At 40.9% G+C, this 20,789-nt stretch overlaps 1 protein-coding gene and 1 pseudogene across 1 annotated transcript in view; one reads left to right on the top strand and one right to left on the bottom strand.

Moving 5' to 3' along the window:
- LOC147895348 (uncharacterized) overlaps nucleotides 1-2,287 on the bottom strand; it is a 41,184-nt gene extending 38,897 nt beyond the window's left edge. The window contains exons 1-3 of the mRNA XM_087383841.1: nucleotides 1,346-2,287; nucleotides 988-1,224; nucleotides 251-340 (exon numbers count right to left, since the gene is read on the bottom strand). Of these exons, the coding sequence (XP_087239967.1) occupies nucleotides 251-340; nucleotides 988-1,224; nucleotides 1,346-2,107 (1,089 nt within the window). The 5' untranslated portion in view covers nucleotides 2,108-2,287. The remainder of the gene's footprint in view (nucleotides 1-250; nucleotides 341-987; nucleotides 1,225-1,345) is intronic.
- Nucleotides 2,288-2,894: 607 nt separating this feature from the next.
- Nucleotides 2,895-6,263, top strand: LOC147895347 (lactoylglutathione lyase-like; annotated as a pseudogene).
- Nucleotides 6,264-20,789: the final 14,526 nt, after the last annotated feature.

Below are 20,789 nucleotides of genomic sequence, written 5' to 3'. Positions count from 1 at the left end.
TGCTAAGACCCTTACAATATGACATCAAACAACAATCACATTGAAAATAAGTATGCTTAAGTCTTCACATTAATAAATTGCAAGAGACAACATGCGTTTCAAAGAGTTTGTTTCCAGCACTCAACAAACAAAATGCTAACGATGCACATTTCATTCTAGCCAACCACCGGCCTTTGTGTAACAAAATCTTGTTATCCTAGATCATGTACATTGAGAAAGGAGACCAATAAAGTTGTCTTGATGTACTCACACAAGTTAATGGATTGAGGCATATCATTGACATCAGCAACCACCTCCGATGTTTTGACCACACAGCTGGGCAAAGAGAATGTAATCCATTCTGCTTGGACACAACAATCAAAACATAATTACCATCTAACATACCTATGCCAAAGGCACCCAAAACCAGCTGCACCTTTAAAGCCATGAATTATGACTCTTTTTCCAACCAATGCAAGCTCAGGTGCACGCGCACATGCACACACACATGCTATGTGCATAGGCTATACGAACTACACATGGCACAAGTGAAAATCAAGCATCCACAAAGCACACAGACATTGATTGCAACAATGCATAAAGTACTATTTCCAACTTTAGCCTGCCACCTTGTCCCATCCATATGCACACACATGGAGACAACAATACCAAAGAAGTCGACAGTTCGCAATCAACTAAAAAGGCCATGCAACCTCAGCGCACACATGGAGACAACAATACCAGATTTCTGTTTGCTAGCTTCGGCTAGCAAACAGAAATCTATCCTCCATGTTAAGGGGGCGGGCGTATCCACATGGCACAGAAAATTCTTACGGGTAAGACATATGACGCAAGCACTGTAAATAGAATATTGAAACCCCTAACCCCTGGACACACTACGATGACTCTTAGGACGTGACTGCCTCCAAAAACAAACTAGAACAGAGATGTTGGAAATTTTATTAAAGCATTGATATCAGACAAGGGTGCAAAAGAAAGAGAGTATACCTTTCGGTCAAAGCCGTACCACAGCAAATGCTGTTTGGAAAGATGGACGGGTAAAAGGAGGGTCGTGTCTCGCACCAACAAAATTGGTCCTATTTGTACTAAGAACAGCGGAGAGGGTCCGTTTGCTGAATTCCCACCATGCGAAGCCTCAGCACGCCATAAATCTCCTCGAGCCACAACCGAGCTTTCGACCTCTTGAGTTCGACTATCGAAGGTACTAGTCACGTTGATGCTCCCCTGCTTTCATAAACTCTCAGAGTCATACTTCGATGCCATTGAGCTATATACTTCCATCAATCGAACTAGCAACATATGCAATGATCTTTCGGCTGACGTGAGGACAATAAATCGAGGCTACCTGTCTGTGCCATTGCCCCTGGCGTTTGGTGAGAATAGTGAACACTTCCTCGTTGGAAATATCTTCGAATTCACTGGACTCTTGGGAGGATCGAGACCCTTCTTCCGCCCTCCTATGCCTGCCGCTGCCAAATCGCTTCCAGGCTCCCCCTAAAGCAACCTTTCCTTTGTTCTCATAAGTGCCTGTCTCGTCTACTTCCCTCCACTCCATTGAATCGCCCTGGAACTCCAAAGTCACCAGCGGCTGCGATTGGGAAGGTTGAGGGGTTGGTTGTCGTTCCGCTTCAGTTTGAAAAGGCCATGACAAATGCCTCACCATATGGCGAACAAAACCTCCCACGCAGGCCCCAAGATCAGCTCCAGCTTGGCCTAGACGTTGCCCGAGTTCCTGAATTCCTGCAGCTCCCTGACTCACAGAAAACTTCTCCTCGGGTGCTCCATCGTTTACAGACGCGCGCGTCCGTCTTCTACCATTGAATTGAACCCTATTCGAGCGAGCGCGCGATTTCCTGCGCGGCTTGATGATCCAGGGCCAATGCCAAGGGCTCGGCTGATCGCAGCACTGTCGGTCCAAAGACGGCTTAAGGGAAGGGGGGGAAGGGGGAGGCGATGGGCTGAAGGAGTGGGAAGCGATGCCAGAGGAGCGGATATGGCTGTGCAGCATGCAACCGAGGCCCTGAGCGAGGGAGGTGAAGCGGTCGGCGATATCCTGGCTCTGTCGTTGAAAACCTTCCCATCCTTCGAAAGCGCGATCGACAGACATGAGGGAGAGCTCTAGAGGAAAAGAGAAAAGGAAGGAGGGCAGGGGACGAGGGAGCTATGGAGGGGCAGGTCTGTCCGCCATAGCCGAAGAGCTTGATGTTTACACAAAAAGAAGAAGAAGAAGAAGATGATACTCGCCATTAAAGATCAAAAGAAAATACATAGTTTCCTACTATCGACCTTAAACTACATATTACATATCAACGATCTTCAAATTACATTCACGAAGAGCTTACACAACGAGATTCTATACAAATTACATTCACCAAGAGCTTGATGCTTACACAACAAGATGAATTACATTCAATAGGCCAACAAGATGAATTACATTCGAGATTGGATATCTATGTTTGTATAAATGAGTGAATGGTCTCTCCAGTATCTGCCTTATAGTAGAACCGTGTATTGTAGTTGATTAATTGTGTCATGTTCCACTTGTACATGAATGCGGAGAGTTCTTTTGTTCTATTGTTTGAATTGTGGTAGTCGATGTTGAAGTCTCCGATAATTGTTATTTTTGTGGATGTTTGTATATCGGTTAGTAGTGTATGAAGGCAGGAGTTAAGTGTTGTGGTTGATGTTGAAGGGGAATTGTATACATTGATGATAGCAATTTCTTCATTTCTTTTAGTTGAGAAAATTGCTAGTAGGCATTCACAATTTTGTTTTTGGATATATTGTTCTCTTATCAAAATGTCTTTTTTGTAACATGTTGCAATTCCATGCCATTTGTTCTTTGTAAACATTTGAATTCTGGGGATGCATTTAAGAGGCTTTTGTTATTAATTATGTCTGGAAAGTGTGATTTTCGAGCTCTAGTATTGAGTCATTGCAAAGTTTTAAGTTTGTTAGCACTGGCTCTCTTAGAGACAGTGCGTAAGGATTGAGTTGAGCAAAGTTTTGTGATTATTTGTTTTTATAAAGATTTTTTTGAAATTCCAATGGGTGAGTGAACTCCCCTTTTAGAAGTCCAACTCCCCTATTTTTGTTGGTTCGAATTCATCACCACAAAAGCATTTCTAGTTTGCCTCTGAGAACTCAAAACAAAACACTAACCCAAACCCAGTGCCGTTTTGTATGGACGCTTGAAACACTAGTACTACTTCATATTTCTCTCTTCGAAATCGTATCTAAATTGCGATCTAGTACTCAAGGGGAGGTGAAAAAGTGCACTCCTGGTTTGATTTTCTGCATTCAATGTAAAGCAATAGCATTTTTGATAAATATCTCGATGACCAACGGTGGCTTTTCCCTTGTCGTCTAAGGATGGCCCTTTCATCTCCAAGATCATCCATGCGTGGTGGAGGACAAGCTCCTTGCCCTCAGAGACCCCCATGGATTCTCATGAGCCGACTTAGGAACGGGGCAGTAGTGTTTGCTTACGAAACCTGGGCTCTGGACCTGATCAAAGCAAAGTACGAATGAGAGTTGAATCCTAGGGAAGTCATCGTGGTAACTATAAAGAGACATTGTGCACAGTTACGCCTCTTTGCTTTTTAATAAATTTAGGTGAGGCTTCTCAAGATTTCTCTTGCCAGCGACGAATCATAGCTCTACAGTCCAATAGCATTTTGCTTTTGATTTCTTGGAAAAAAATAGCATCGAAGGAAAACGACATGAGGAATCCTTTTAGGATATATCTTTGGGGAAAGGAAGGTCTGGGGCGAGGAATCCACTCCACTAATTGAATGATCTAGTTGATGTTTGTGATTTGGGAGAAGATTGTTTGTTTTCAAGAAACACAAATTGAAGCAACGGTGCTTTTCTGCTTCAAAGATGTTTGCTGCCTTCATCCCGAGGATTCATATGGTTTTGCGCTTGGCTACAAGTCAGGATATAAGTCGAACATGAATCTTCAGGAATATTTTGATACCTACCAAAAATTCACTATAACCTCGTTACATGCTAGTTCCATTCCAATTTGTAACTCTTTTCTTGGTTTGGTCGAAGGTAATGCTTGCAGCCGTTGCTTTCCTGTAGATTTAAATCGACCCTTCGGACTCTGCAGGTTCCTATTTCCAGAGTTTTCAGAGACGGCAGAGCCCTTTCCAATCGTATAATAGGGCAAACATGGCAACAACTGGAGCTGCCATGGACAAAGAAAGCAGCCTAGAGTGGTCTAAAAGTGATAGCAGGAGACCTCTTCATGTTGTCTATCGGGTTGGGGATCTGGGAAAAACCATCAAGTGAAACCTGATATTGTTAATGTCTGATCAGTGAGATTCGTTTTTGGCATTGCAAATGGTTTTGTTTCTACAAAGAAGCTGCATGCGCTTTGACTCTGATTATCGTGCTGAAAACAGAGATGCTTGTCTGAAGCAAAATGTATGACCATAGATTCTACACAGAGTGCTGCGAAAGTGGGATATTCTAGAGGAAAGATATACAAACGCATTCCTTGGTTATGGGCCTGAAGATTCAAATTTTGTTGTTGAATTAACTTAGAGTAAGTCTTAGTTTCATTGAAAGTCTACTACTGGCATCTAGGTGGCCATGGATTATGTGCCTAAGGGCCTTAGCTGACTATCATTTGCCATTCTGGTGAGTCAGGCCATCTCTTGGTTTCTTTGGCCAAGAGTAGGATGGTGTGAAAATTATTGATTGGGGTGTTGTATTCAGTGTATTATTTTATTTATCTATTCCAAGGCACTTATTTACTACCCAAGTTAACTTTATATGTCAGCTTGCCATTTTTCTTTGAGTTCTACCTTCTGTCAAACATTAGCGCTTTCAACTGTCCTAATTTTATATCAGCAAGCAGATAAGGGATCTTGTAATAACTAACACTTCTATCTTGACTTTTCCGCTCCAAATGCAAAGAGCTTACTCTTAAGAAGAGTGCCAAATAGCTCTTTTAAAAAGATGTAGGAGCCTTGACTATTTTTCCATTTCATTGGGCTGCTGGGATATATATTTCATTGTCTGATTCCTTTCCCTTTTGGATAGATTATGGAATAGACAAATATGACCTAGGAACAGGCATTGGACATTTTGGAATCGCAATTGAGGATGTAAGTTGATGGCTGACCAATGACTTTTTTGAAGACATTTCCATGTGTCAGGATTGTGTAGTTTTTTTGTAAATCTATGATCTAATAAGAAGAATTTGATAAGGACTCTTGAGTCAAGTTGGAAATTTAGTATTCTGAAGCTCTTATAGATAGGCTTTGCATCAGTGCGTGTCATCGTCCATGTATGTTTGGTTTGTTGCGTGGAGTCCTTTCAGGTTTATAAGATGGTAAGGAAGGTAGTATAGTGATAGCATTTGTGGAAGATCTAGATGGATACAAGTTCGAACTCATACAGAGAGGGCCTACACCAGAGCACCTCTGCCAAGTCATGCTTATTGCTTAGTTTGGGGATCTTAATCGATCAATCAGTTTCTATGAAAAAGTAAGCTCTGTTTCTCTACATTTAGTTGGAACTCTGTCCTTTGAGGGGAGTTTACACGGACTCAATGTGTGCTCATAAATTGTTATTCTATTCGGGCTTTTGGGATGCAGCTTCTTCAGACTCGTGATAACCCAAAGCAGGAGGTATCATATTTTACCTTTATTGCATGCAGGTCAGGAAAGTCCTGTATGTCTTTTTGGGCAAGTTTGTATTGAATTTGAGGAAGGATCAGGGATCATATACCACAGTTTGTGCTGGATCTATATTTTAAACCAGTCGAAAAGTACAAAAATTGTTTGTATCTTATTGGTTTTTATTAGCATGTGGTGCTGTAACAGGGATTCACAATTTTTTTAAATCCAAGTCCTACTATTCGCCTATGCTATTCACCTATGCTTTTTGCAGTATACTATAGCAATGCTAGGTTATGCTCCCGAGGACAAGACCACAGTTTTGGAGCTGGCTTACAATTATGGTGTGACTGAATATGACTAGGGCAATGGCTATGTCCAGGTGCAGTGTGCTCTTTGTGGTCGGTGCACATGTATTGCTCTAGAGTTGCTACCTTTTGGTTGTCAATGTGTAAAATTGAATTGTATCAAGTTAGATTTATGGTATGCGGGCTTAGTTGCATCACGTTTGGATGCCAGATTGCTGTAGGGACGAATGATGTGTACAAAATGGCAGAGGCTATCTAGGAAGCAGGTGGTAAAATTACTCAAGATCCTGGCAAATCCTCTGGAGCATCCTCCACTACTTTTTGAGGTTCAATGGTAGGAACAAGAGCTCAGGAGGATGGATCTTCAAGTCACCAAGCTTCCTACCACAACTGAGCCAACAACCCCTAGTTTGCTCTACCTTGCAGTGCACAGAAGACCCAAGGCATCCGATAGAAAGGAACCATCTATTAATTTTGTGAAAAAATACAATACAAAGAGTCAGCTATATGTGAGGCACTCAAAAAGGGCAAGTTGTCCTGTGGCCCAAGCCTTGCAAAAACGCTCATGCCTCTCGGCAGTCATCTTGGAACCATCCAAATTTTGTCCCCACATGGCACAAAAGGTATGGATAATAACATACCAGATGTTGATGAGATTGGTTGTAGTGCAAACTTATTGCCCGCCATCAGTAAGATACTAAGATGCATCTTGCCACCCAAATGTTTCAGGCATTGATGTTGGCCACTGTTTCCAAATGTTGTCCTCTGGTGACAAATTTGGATGTTGTCGGAAGGTTGCATTTGAGTCTTGGATGTCATTGCTCGTGGCTCTCCCCATTCACTAGATATGTTTGAGAGATCATGTGGATGGAGAAGGTGTGTTGCCCTTCCATCAGCCAAGCAACGCTATGTCAAAACTATTGAATCCGCCTCATCCATGCAATAATCTTGAAGGAGAACTGCTAGATCCCCCCTGGGCTGCCTGGCATCCCAATAGGCAGTGTGATATACTCTTCATTTTCCCATAGGCTACAGGAGGGCAAAACTTAGGGGCAATGGCAGGAAAAGGGAGGAGGTGGCAAAACAAGAAAGGCTGACGACAGCTAGAAAAAGAGCTGAGGAGGTCCAAGAATGGGTTAGACAGACCTTAAGCAGGAAAGGAGCTGATTGGATATATTTGTACGATTGGATATATTCTAGTCTTACAAAGGTATACATCCTTGTGTGCTGGGTATGGAGTGGAGCATTTATTCAAGAATTGCCCCTTGAGGAGACCAGCAACTCCGACCACCCCGCTCGAGTACTAGCATCAATTTGCTAAGTATTGAATAGGGTCAAGTAGTGGTAGTACCCTTGAAGATCCTAACAAGGATGCAAGCAAGGGCCATAGGCAAGGAAATGAAGAAGCATGCAAGGAAGAACAAACCGTCGACATCACAAACCCTCGCAAGGTGCCCCAACCCCCATAGACCAGGTCCAAGGAGGCCACCAAGGTGGGCAAAGGAACAAACCAAGTGCTCATCCAAGAGGGTTCAGATGAGGAGATAGCCACCCTTGCCACCTCCTCCTCTGGACAAGCCCTCTCCTAGGATGATTTGGGTATGTCCCCGTACCCGAATGTAAACAAGCCAGTGCAAGCCCAAGGCCTCACACCCCCACCGTCGTATAAAGAAACATATCCAGACCCAGCCTTGGAAAAACAACACTTACTAGACGCTTAGAACTTGGTATGGGAATGCTAGGAGAAATTCAAGCATAGGCTCAAGGTTAATAAGGGGTTGGATACCATCCACCCGGACCACCTGACCCCTCACAAAGGGACAAAGGCACTTAGGGTGCGAGAGAGGGTGGAGGAAGAGGAACTATCCAGCTTCGATAAATCAAAGGCTCCATACTTGATGAATGAATGTCTAGTGCTACAGAACCTAAGGGATGAAGGAAGCCTCTATGGCCTTGAGGACCTGCCATCAATAGGCATAGAGAACTCTCAGGAACCATGCAATAGTACCGGGTTAGCAGCCTTCCTCTCCACATAGGTTAAGATGCCAATTGCATCCTTGTTAAGAGGGAATCCTACCCTCTGGCAAGACCTCTCAAACTAGATGAACGGGCAATTCTTGCCCCAAAGTCCTACCAGCCCCGAAATCGACCAACTACAAGAGGAAAGCCAGAACCTACCCAAGGTCCCCATCAATAAGTTAGGCCAATACTTCAAAGGTGATGATACTAATGCAGCTATCCCCATAACCTACTCAAACCAAAAGGTTGATGCCATCCTGTATGGGGGAGCGGGTATGAGTGTCTGCACCAAGGAATGTTGAGAGAGGTGGGGAAATCCTTCCCTCAAGCAAACCCACTTGGTAGTGAAGCTAGCCGAAGGCAGAATTGTAGAACCTCCAGGAGTTCTCACGGGTATTAACATTAAGCTATTTGGCTTCATGTACCCCGTTCGGTTTGTGGTCATGGAATTTATCCATCATCCTAGATATGAAGCCATCCTAGGCAGGCCCTTCCTATGAATTTCCGAACTCGTACATGATTGTCGCACAGACAACATCTATTTACAACATGAGGATCAAATTGTGCGAGTGGACTTGCATAAATACAAGGCCCATCCACTGTCAGGATAACTGTTTGCCATGGAATCTGACACAACCGACAAGACCGCAGCCCTAAAACTATTCCAAACTTGTGAGAGAGAAGGTGATGAGAAGGGGGCATATGAATTTTGGTATGCCCCTTTCCATGAGTGAGAGTTCCCTCATAATTGGATGCACATTCTAGAAAACATTGACATCCCAAAAAGAATAGGATTCCAAATAACAACCCCTGAGCATGATCGTGCCTCTCAGAATGTTGAACATGCTCAAACCTCACGAGGTGAGCAAAGGGACAGTAAGGGTCAAATTGGACCTCCACTGGCTAACATATGTGGGTGCCACTATTGCTCACCATGAGTTCTCCTCCAATTGGGGATCTCAGTTGAGTAAAGTTACATCTCTAGTCGGTTGCATAAGTGCCATGAAGGAGCCCCCCTAAGGTTGAAAGCTCCCAAGTTCCAAAATCCCGAAGGCTCCCACCAAGTCCAAGAAGGACACCACCCCAAGAGGAGTAGAGGGGGAGGATGAAGAAAAGGAGGACCCACGACAGGTACATTCTCATTACAAGGCCTACACAATCAAGGATAACAAGATCTTATACCAGCAGACCAAGAGAACCCAATAAGAAGGGTGCTTCCAAGGATACGATGGCCCAGCTAAGGAAGTAAACCTAGCATAAGAAGGGGAGGACCACAACCAGTATACATAGTTTATGACCTCACCCCCAACGAGGAGCATGCTTTAATTATTGCCATCCTTTGAGAGTACAAGGACTGCATGGCTTGGAAGTACACATACATGAAGGGTGTGCCCGCTGAAGTCGTGCAGCACATGATACCCATGCTAGACAATGTCAGGCCAATGCGCCAACACCCTATCCTATGAGTCCCAAATATAAGCTCATAGTTAGGGGAGGAGATCCAAAAACTCATAGATGTGGGATACATCTCTATGAGATAGAGCATATAGATTAGGTGTCATCCATTGTCATAGTTCTAAAGAAGAATGGAAAGATTCGAGTCTCTGTAGACTTGAAAAAGGTCAATGTTGCCACAAGAAGGCGTGACCATTATCCCTTGCCTTTCATGGAACATGTTCAAGAAAGAGTAGTCGGGAAGGAAGCTTACAGTTTTCTAGATGGATTCTCAAAATACAATCAGGTATCCATCACCCTAGGGGATAAACATAGAACTACCTTTGCAATCGACTAGGGTGTGTATGTGGCCAAAGTAATGATATTTGGACTTACGAATGCATCTGCCACATTTCAGCTGTGGTTGATGATCACCATCTTCAAGGAGAATCTAAGGGACTTTGTAGAAGTCTTCTTGGATTACATGTGCGTGAAATCGACATGGGATGATTACCCAAGATACTTGAAACTAGTCCTTCAGAGGTGCAAGTTATAGCGGATATCCCTGAATCACCTCAAGTGTCAATTCTAGGCCAAACACAGTGTTATTCTTGGTCACATAGTGTCCAAGAATGGTATCTCCATGGGTTACAACAAGATCCAGCTCATTCTAGAGCTGCCTCTCCCCACAAATGCCAAGGGAGTGAAATGGTTTACGGGCCATACGAGCTACTATCAAACATTCATCTTGTTTTATGCAGATATAGCCCGTTGGACATTGTACAAATTGTTAGTAGTCTTTGAGTGGATCGAGGAATGTTAGAAATCCTTTGAAACCCTCAAGCTAGCTCTGGCCACAACAGTAGTATTACGGGCCCTTGACTAGAATCTAATATTCCACATCCACATAGATTCCTTAGACTTTGTCATCGGATGTGTGTTAGCCCAACCAGGGGAGAACAACTTGGATTACCCGGTGTACTTTGCTAGTCGAAAATTAAATGATGCCGAGTTTAATAACACGACAATAGAGAGGGAAGGCCTAGCCATGGTCTATGTAGTTGAGAAGTTTAGGCATTACTTGTTAGCCAACAAGTTTGTGTTTTTTATTGATCATCAAGCATTACTGTATTTGGTTAACAAGCCCTGCATGACGGGATGCATTACAAGGTGGATTCTAATCTTGTTGGAGTTTGACTTCACAATCGTAGTGCATAAAGGAAAGACCCGACATTCTAGCCAACCACCTCTCAAAGATTCCCAATGTGGAAGCTCTAATGGGATGACTTCCCAGATGCTCCCCTTTTTCTCATTGACATAATTGTGGAATGGATAGCCGAAATGGGCCACTACCTTGTAACTGGGTTGCCTCTGGACAAAGCCCTTAAGAGGGATAGAGCGCGCAAACTCATTAAAGATACAACACCATATCAACTAATTATAGGCTAACTATACCACATGGGCAAGGATGGCATTGCGCAGGTGCGTGTGCAAACATGAATATATTGACATGCTCGAAGAAGCCATTTCGGGATAGCAGGTGTCACTTTGCCACCACTGACATTACGGCATGTAAAGTGTTGCAAGCAGGCCTTTGGTGGCCAAATCTCTTCGGAGACGCAATCGAGTTTATCAAACAATGCGATCCTTGCCAAAGAGTGCAAATCCCACATAAAGTGGACATGATGCCCCTAATGAGAATATTAACCAATCAACCCTTTGAGAAATGGGGCATAGATTTTATTGGCCCGATAAGCCAAGAAGCTAAAGGAATAGGGGCCAGATACAGTATCCCGACCACAGATTATTTCACCAAATGGGTGGAGAGGCGAGCCACAAGAAAAGCTGATGTGCAGTCCATAGCTAAGTTTTTATACGAACAAGTCATTATATGGTTTGGGTGCCCCTTAGTCAACGACGATCGAGGAACTCATTTCCTCAATGAAGCTATAGCGATCCTGACTAGTAAATTCATGGTCATAAATAGGAAGTCGACACCATACTACCTCAGGGCAAACGGCTTGTGGCTGAGAGCTTGAACAAAACATGTTACAAGATTATAACTTGCACCGTTGAAGCCAGTCATACTGATTGGGAGTAAGTACCATGGAAGTTATTTTCAAAAATCACAGCTAGGGAACTTGATAGTCCTAGATCCAGTCCTAGATCCATCATTGCGAAAAGTTCCAATGTTGGCCGTATGTTTAAGCTTTCATCATCTATCCAAATTTATAGATCCCTAGTAGCTCATCATCAGAATCAAGGTGCATACTATGACATGAAGTTGGGGGCAATGAAATTTCATGCACTTTTTAGCTTTTTTCTTCTTTCAAATGTAGTGATGGAGGTCGTTATTATTTTAATAGAGGAATAAAGCATACACTTTATGCAAAGGAAACAATTGCATCTTCTTTTCTTGCTTCTCTCAGATAAGGATAGAGAAGTTGTCATCCTAAAATACATTATAGTCTTTTTAAATGGGAACAAGAAAAGGATCAGGGGATACCATTATGTCACCAAGTTTATTTGTGCCAAAGAGAAGGATCATGGGTTGTTAAAACAAGGTTTTATGACTCTACATCAAATTGACTAAGGTATGCCAAGAGGGATGAAGAGGCTGATTTGGCTAGATGGGAAAATCCTACAAAAACTTGGGATATTCTTTACAAATGTGTATTGGAAGAGTTCAAGATCATCATGGAGCATGTTCATAGACACAAATGCCTATAACTTTCTATAGGGATGTCATAGTAGAAATTCAATACCATATGGAGATGTGCCTTGAACCAAGATTCTCATCAATATAAGTTTCATATGGGAAACAAAGCAATAGGTAGGAGAATTATAGACAATTCTTTGGAAGGGGGTAAAAAGTTGTCATAGGAATAGATAAATAGAATGCATCTCCTATGCTCTCTAGGGAACGTGCATCATTATGGAGGGGTATGTTTCCAATTCCTTCTATTTTGTGAGCTATATCATCATCCATCACAATCCTTTCCATGCCATGTGGAGGTATCGATGGGTTTGGATCTTGCCATTTCACCAACACCTCCCTTTTCTTCATATCACCTGACCAAATGCAGCATGGATGTGGTAAGGTTGATCCATAGGAAAAAAATTCATTGAAGGTTCTTCCTTCATATCAACTCGCCAAATGAAGAATGGATGCAATAAGGATGATCCATAGGAATATACTTTTGGTGGTCCATACACCACTTCTCCAAGGTACATAGAGAGATGACTCTCGAAACCATCTCTAAAAAATGGAGAAGCATAATATCCTTGCACTATTAGACCTACAATCATGTAACCTAGGATAGTCATGCATGCTCCATGATAAGATCTCCATCACAATAGGGCTCCTTCAGTGATCATTCATGAGGTATCATACACTTGAGTGCCATGCCACAAATCTTGAAGCTCATCCACCAAGAGCTCAAGATTTGCATCCCTGATCTTTACCTTATGCTAGCGTAGGACTATCACGGCTAGCATGAGATGTAGGTTTTTAATAGTAACTATCACTAGCCATGTAGACAAGATGTGGGCAGGCATCTAGAAGGACCAACACCATCCATAGCCAATCCAAGACATAAATGTTGAGGCTCATCTTTATACTCTAACCATTGCTCTCTATATGGAAACGTGCATTCCCATCAATTGGGATCCTAACATGCCATTAATTAAGCAATTTGGAGCATGATGATCCATGAGTTGGTCCAATGAAGCACAATAAAACATGTGTTTTAGTCTAGGTGTAACAGGCATCTATCGCAACACCTTCTTTGGTATCTTATCCCCTTGTATATTTTGCCTAGGTCCTTGTTCTCCATATTTAGACAAACTAAGGCATGCTCTTATGCATTCTATAAAGAATACAATCATTTAGGAAAGCATGGATCGAGTTGTAGTCCATACCCACCAATGTTGAGAGAACATTGTCGTGCCTCTTTTTTAGACATCTAAGATCGTGTGTTACCCTTTGGAAGTAATGTTTTCAGAGAAATCTATGCAAAAATGCAAACGTTAGATTGGTATATGTGTAAACAAAGTTCTTATTACCACTCCACAAGTGTCCTTACTGGAAAAGAGAGGCGACTCTTATGTCAAACCATGCATAGGTAACCTATAGATTCAATATGAGAAGAATTATTACAAGATGAGATGTGTTAGATCCTATGTATGACATTCTATTTGCCTCATCTCTTAATCAAACCTTCTCAACACTCATGGGTGTGTAGTTGTAACTAGTTTATAGCTCTTGAGCTCGTCTTTATATTCATTCATTAGATAAAGATCAAAATATGCATGTATCATGTCGTGCATTGTAGCATCTTACTCATGATCACTCTTGTTTAGTACATGTCTAGTACATATTTATGCTTTTGGTATTTCCTCATGCCTCTTCTCCTCTTTACTTAGGAGTCTTTTAGCAAATTCTGATAGCTCATTGTTGATAGTTTCAATCTAATTGCGATTCATGGAATTGATAATCTAATGTAGAGCATTACCTTTCATCCGGTTCCTCTTCACAAAACTAAAATAGAATATCCACATATTAAAATAAATATCAAATCATGATTTAGGAAAGTGTGAATCCTCATGCGCATGCCTCATCATTCATTTGCACATAGCTTGCGGTTCAAAAGTTGGTTCCTCTTCACCAAACTAAAATAGAATATCCACATAGTGAAATAAATATGAAATGCCATACGAATTTGATGATTTAGGCAAGTGTGAATCCTCATGCTCATAGCTCATTGTTATTTCACACATATTCTTGTCGTTCAAAAGGCCCAAAGTCTCATATATGCTCATCAATTATGCAAACTTCTATACTTATGGGACCCTTGCATCATGCACATTCACACAATATCTTCTCATGTATGCACATATGCAATCAAAGCCCACATTCTACATGCTCGATGACACCTAATTAAAAAATGTAATCCCATAAAAATATATTATAAAATATGCAAAACTAAAAATTATCTATCATTGAAAACATAGTTCTCATCCAAAAAACTTAAACAAAATACAAAACTCAAAAAAAAAAAAGGTTTCAAGTTTTCAACTACAAAACTTCAAAGAAAATATGTAAGCATCAAAATAATTGGATACAAGACCATAAGTGTCAACAAAAGAAGCATCACAAAATCCATCAAAGACAAGTCATCGTCATTAAATAAACAATTGAAAACTTTTCAAGTATCAATGCTTTCATGTGTAAGACCCCTTTTAGGGGTCCATCATCACTGACTCCATTTGCATCTAAATTTTTATTTCAAAGCATATTTCAACATTCTCTTTACTATGTTCAAGTGCTTAGTCACATGCCCCTTTTAATCAACATTAGTTTGATTGCTTCTAGTCATTGCTATGTGTTGTTGCATGTAGTCAAGGACCTATAATATTTCTAAAAGTTATGGATATAAACAGTGGGCTAACAAATCACCATGGAAAAGGCAATCTCTATTAGTTTCTACAACCCAAATATATGCAAGGACCCATTATTATTAAAGATAATTGACAACCATGTGAAGTAGTATCCTATGGTTTGACATTTTTCAATTTATTCTCACAAGCTTTCTATAGAGTAAGCACATTTGTGGAATAAGATTCTTCCTCATGTGTAACTTTCAACATAAATAAATGCCACACAAAATAGTGGTACACATGCCATGCCCTTCCACCATTGAAATTCATTTAGCCATTCAAAAACCTTTAGTGTAACATCATGTTCCACATAAAGCACCAAAATGTTATAGGGTAAGTTGTTAAGATCATGGCGTAATGATGTAAGTAGAACGCTTTATGGAGGTTCAATGAATCTTTCATGCATTGACACCCTTGGAGTGGATTTCACTCTTACCACCACCATGTACACTTTTAAACTAAATTATAAAATACCCAAACCATCCATATTTTTATCTAAAAAAGCATCCATATGGGAGCTTAGCACTAGAGATTCCCAATTCAATCAGTGCACCTAAAGATCTGACAACTTGCCCTCTCCTTATCCATTGCACGCCAAGATCCTGCAACCACTGAGAAGGTTCATTCGGATCCTGTTTAAAGCAAAGGTTTTGGCCTAACTACACTGGGAGCCTGAAGCATGACAAAATGTCTACACCACTTCAAAGAGCTTGGAAATACTGCCCTTATCTTCCTACGAGATGGACATCATGTCATCAGCAAACATTTGCACTGCCCACCACTGATCACTATTTGGCAGATCTAGACCTTTAATCCTCCCCTGGAGCATCTCTCTTTTAATTTTAGTAATCAGTGGTGGCACAGTATCCACTGCAAATAGTAGCGGTGCCAAAGGGCAACCTTGCCTCACAGACCTCTTGAGGGCATATCTTCTAACTACCCCACCATTAAGGCATAAAATGGCTGCAACATTTCCAAACAACGACATAACCATACTTATGAAACCTTCCCCAAAGCCCAATCGACCAAGCATAGCAATAATGTAGTCCCATCTTAACCTGTCATATGCCTTGTCTAGATCAACCCCCAAAAACACACACCTTTGACCCACAGCACCCACATAGTCAAAGGCAATAGAAGCATTTAGTATATTCTAAAAAATATATCTTGATGATGTTCAACATAAGTGATTTAGTGCCACAATCCCCAACCACTAGTCTCAATTTCCTTTTGAGAAACAGTTTTAACAAGCCCACTATTCACATCCTCCAAAGAACACTTGCCACTGATATTGTAGCCAATGTCTTTGTGACTGCAAGGAAGCAATTGAATTTCAACCCTCTCCCACCACCTCAAAAGAAGAAGAAAAAGAATCCTATCAAAGTTCAAGTTCACGTTCATGCTCAGCACAAAATGCAGAACCCATTGGTCAAAGCTACAAAGTTTACTGGCAAGAAAGGTCAAGACCCTGACAGAAATGTTGGTCAATTTGAGACAAGGTGGATAGCTAGTGGATTTGGACAACTACCAGATGAGACCAAGAAGGAGCAATTTGATGCAACATTCAATGGTAAAGCAATGAACTGGTTTATGCAATATGGTATTGCACATTTTCACACTTATGATGAATTAAAGATTGCTTTCTTAAGTCGTTTTAGAAAAGAGAAAACACTAGAGGATATTTTGAAAAAGCTGAGAATGATGAAACAAAAAGATCTCATGGTTTAGGACTATTCACAGATGTTTAGAAACCTCAACAGAAGGCTAACAACAAATCAAAGACCTACCTAGGAGCAACTGGGAGACTATTTTGCAAAGGATTAGACAAGGAGTTGAGAACTGCAGTAGCTAGCAGGGACCAGCTTGGAGGAGCAAATGATTTTAACAATATGGTGGAAGCTGCCCAAAGAGCAGAGAGAAGACTTGGTACAGCATCAAAATCCAAGAAGACGAAAAAGAAACGTCATCGAAATTCAGAGACAGATTTAGAGACAGACACAGATAGTGAACCAGAGGAATATACAGATGAGGAAGATGACTCATCAGAATATGATGAGGATGATGAGGAATACACAAAGAAAAAGAAGAAAGACAAAAAGCAAAAGCTAAAAGAAAAATCCATAGCAAAAAAAGACAGCAGAAAAAATCTCCAAGTTGGAGAAGATGATTAAAGATCTATTGTAAAGCTTAAAGCCACCCCCACAACAACAAAAAGTTCCATGTGAATTCTGCAAAAAGGATAATCACGGCAAAGAAAGAGCTAGTACAACCCCAATTATAGAGGCAGAGTACCATTTTACATTCAACAACAACAGAATCAAGCACCAGCAATACCTGCTTATCAAATAACAACGGCAAGACCACCACAACAAAGATATTAAAATGCTGCTCCAAGAAGGCCAAATCAACAACCATGGGGAAACCAAATGCAAGACCAAGCTTGCACCTACTTTGGTATGGATGGTTGTAGGCAAGGTCCACCATGTGAGCTTTGGTGCAAGCACAGGGAAGAGAGAGGTATACCCATTATTCAATACGACGGAAGGAACAGTCAAAATCATTAGCAATAGCCTCCTCCAGGAGTACATATGGTCTATCTAGAGGCCATCCATCAGGAGTACAACCACAACAATCAATGCAATCAAAGAAATGTTCAGGCTTTGGTAGTTACAAGATCGAAGAATACAAAGCCACTACCCGGGTTAGGAGATGCCCTAAGGAAAATAGCCAAGCCAATGAACTGGACAAATCAAACAGAGACACAAAACAAAGCATTGCAATAAGTACTATAGAATAACGCCTCATAGGATGTCACAAAAGAACAATGGAATAACAAAAACAAAGGGATAATGCAGTACCAACAAATCTGATTGCAGTCGGCCTGCACAACAACAATGCAACAATCATGCTATAAATTTACAATGCAGTAGCAATCCATCAGGACAGTTTTCCACAAAGATCCCACATCCACAAAATAGTTACTCAAGTCAAAATGCCACTTTAAAACAGAATACAATCTTTTCGGTTGGAATAGTGCTGAAGTTCCTAGAATTAAAGCTCAAGGAAGTAAGGCTACTTCTACAAAAGCCCAAGAGATTCAGCTAGACACTAGCATGCAAAATGAGGACAACACATTTTAGGTTTTCACAAAAAAAAATACAACAGAAGACACTGATGCAAACAGACATGATACACGAGAGGACATCACTTTTAAGTTAGCAGAGGAAGCAATCATGGAGGCAGAAATACAATTTGAAGAACATATGCAAAAAAGTGCCAGGGTCAGGCAGGATGACTTGGAGGAAATGAACTTGGGAAACAATGACAACCCACAACCAATTATGGTAAGTACAAATCTCTCTCCACCTTTTAAAATGGCACTCAAAGAATTACTGATGCAATACAAAGATATTTTTGCATGGCACTACACTGATACGAAAGGGGTAGATCCTAAATTCTGCCAACATAGAATCATTGATGCAGTACTAATCATATAAAGTAGATATAGAATGAATCCAAATTATGCCAAGCTGGTAAAAGAGGATATTGACAAGCTATTAAGAGTTGGTTTCATATATCCTCTGACACATGTCACATGGTTATCTCCTATTGTCATTGTTCCAAAGAAAAATGGGAAACTGAGAATCTATGTAGACTATAGAAAGTTAAATGCAACCACTATCACTGATCCATTCCCACTACCATTTTGTGATTCATTACTTGATGTTGTAGCTAGACATGAAATTTACGGCTTTTTGGATGGTTTCAATGGGTCTAACCAAATCAGAATGGCTCCAGAAGACAGAGATAAGACCGCTTTTGTCACAGAATGGGGTGTGTTTGTGTTACGAGACACACCCTGTAGTTAAGTTTGCCCCTAAATCCTATGGTCCCTTTAAAGTTTTAGAGCGCGTTAATGGCAATGCCTATCGGCTCGAATTACCACCCAATTGGAAAATTCATAATTCTTTTCATGTGCACCTCCTGAAACCTTTCCATGGGGACCCACCAGTTTGACCTATTTTAGATGATGCACCGTTGCTTCAAGGAGAGACCCAGCTCTTAGAGCCAGACCAGATCATTGATCAACAAATCACTCAAACAAGACGTGGAAACTCGTATCCTATTTATCTTCTTACATTTAAGAACCACCCGCCGGTTGAGGATGCTAAGTGGATGCCCGAGCGATATTTTCGCCACTACCCTGATTTATTGACTACCTTTTTGTCGCACAATTGAGGGCAATTGTGATTTCAAGCAAGAGGGATGTTACAAGAATTGGAATTATCCCATTAATTTAATCCTTCAGTATTTAATTTAGTGAGATCTAGCATTTTTGTCACGCAGCTGATGCATGTGTGCTCGCTGTTCCGTAGTGATGCATGTGTGCTCCTACATGGTTGGATATATGGCTGCGTGGCTGTATGAGTGTGTAGCATTGTGTGCACCACTTACACAATGATGGTATGTGTAGCATGTGTGCACCATTCGTACGATTTTATTCATGTGTAGCATCAGGTGCACCATGAGATGGTATGTGTCACATGTGTGCACCATTCATCTGTGATTTATTGATTTCACGTTGCTATAATACTGAAAGGTTGATTGATTGTGGTGATTAATTCCAAGGTTATCTTGTGCTTGAAATATTTCATTACTATTGATTGTGTGAATCCATGGGAAGAGTAATTGATTGAGTGATGGCATCTAGCAAGCATGATCCGCCATATTTTGGGCACATAGGCGCAACTCTAGTGATGCGAGGATGAATAAGGCTTATGCCTAATTTTTGATATTACAAAAGCCTATGTACATATTTGAATTTCGGAATATTAGTGGCTTGGCTAAGTGTCTAAACTAAAGTTAGAAAAAGATTTATTTTTAGAAAAAACCAGCTATTCTAGAAGGTGGATGGGCTTTTGTTAAAAGGGTGTATGGAGGAAATCACAAAGGCTTTTGTATAATTTTTGCTCGGAAGCTTTTTGGGGAATATACATAAATACATAGGAGGTGGAAGGAGAGCACCACTCCTATGGGGGGAGATTGTACCCAGCACGCTTGTTCTGTCTCTTCTTTTTGTGAGTTTTGAGAGTTTGTGCATATTTTTGAAGAGTGTTGCTGTGTTTTTCAAGGATTTGCAGGTTCTGTGAGCGTTTCCCGTCGCAGTTTGCATCAAATGTGATGACTTTTGGACTAAAGAATGCCCCACCTACTTTTCAAAAATATATACAAGAGGTATTTACAGAGTACCTCACATCCTTCATGAAAGTATTTTTGGATGATCTCTTAGTTTTTGGGAAAATGGTGGAACACTTAAATTACTTAGCATTATGCTTTGCTAGATGTAGCTTTGTTGGTCTCAGTAGTGTGCTTTTGCTGTTAGTAGAGGAATTCTACTAGGACATATTATCTCACAATAAGGAATGGAGATTGATCCTAACAAGGTTTCAGCAATTCAAAATGCAAAAGACCTAAAAAACATCAAACAACTTCAAAGATTTCTTGGCCAAATCAAATGGCATTGTAGATTTTTAAGATACCTTGCAGATATTTGTTATCCTCTTACAAAACTAATTAGAGATACAGAACCATTCGTTTAGGGAAGCCCTCAAGAAGATGCATTCAGCATTTTGAAAAAGATGCTCATAGTGGCACCTATCCTACAACCCCGTGATTGGTCTCTTCCTTTTGAAGTATTTGTGGATGCTTCAGATTCAACAGTTGGTGCAGTACTAATGCAACAGAAAACATCAAAATGGTTCTGGACTTGTGTACTATGCAAGCAAGATCTTAACCAAACATGAAAGAAACTATGCAGTTACACAGAGAGAGGCACTTGGTATGATTTAATTGCATAAGTTTAGACATTATTTACTGGTGGCTAATAAGGTAAATTTTCATGTTGACCACCATGCTTTGATTTATTTGGTAAATAATCAGCAACTAACAAGAAGGCTTG

This window comes from Dipteris shenzhenensis, chromosome 13, assembly GCF_047967505.1.
Source record: "Dipteris shenzhenensis isolate YYH24624 ecotype China chromosome 13, Dip_SZ_1.0, whole genome shotgun sequence".
Taxonomy (NCBI): Eukaryota; Viridiplantae; Streptophyta; class Polypodiopsida; order Gleicheniales; family Dipteridaceae; genus Dipteris; species Dipteris shenzhenensis.
The sequence above is the reverse complement of the archived record's forward strand: the minus strand, read 5'-3'. Positions and strand labels throughout refer to the sequence as shown.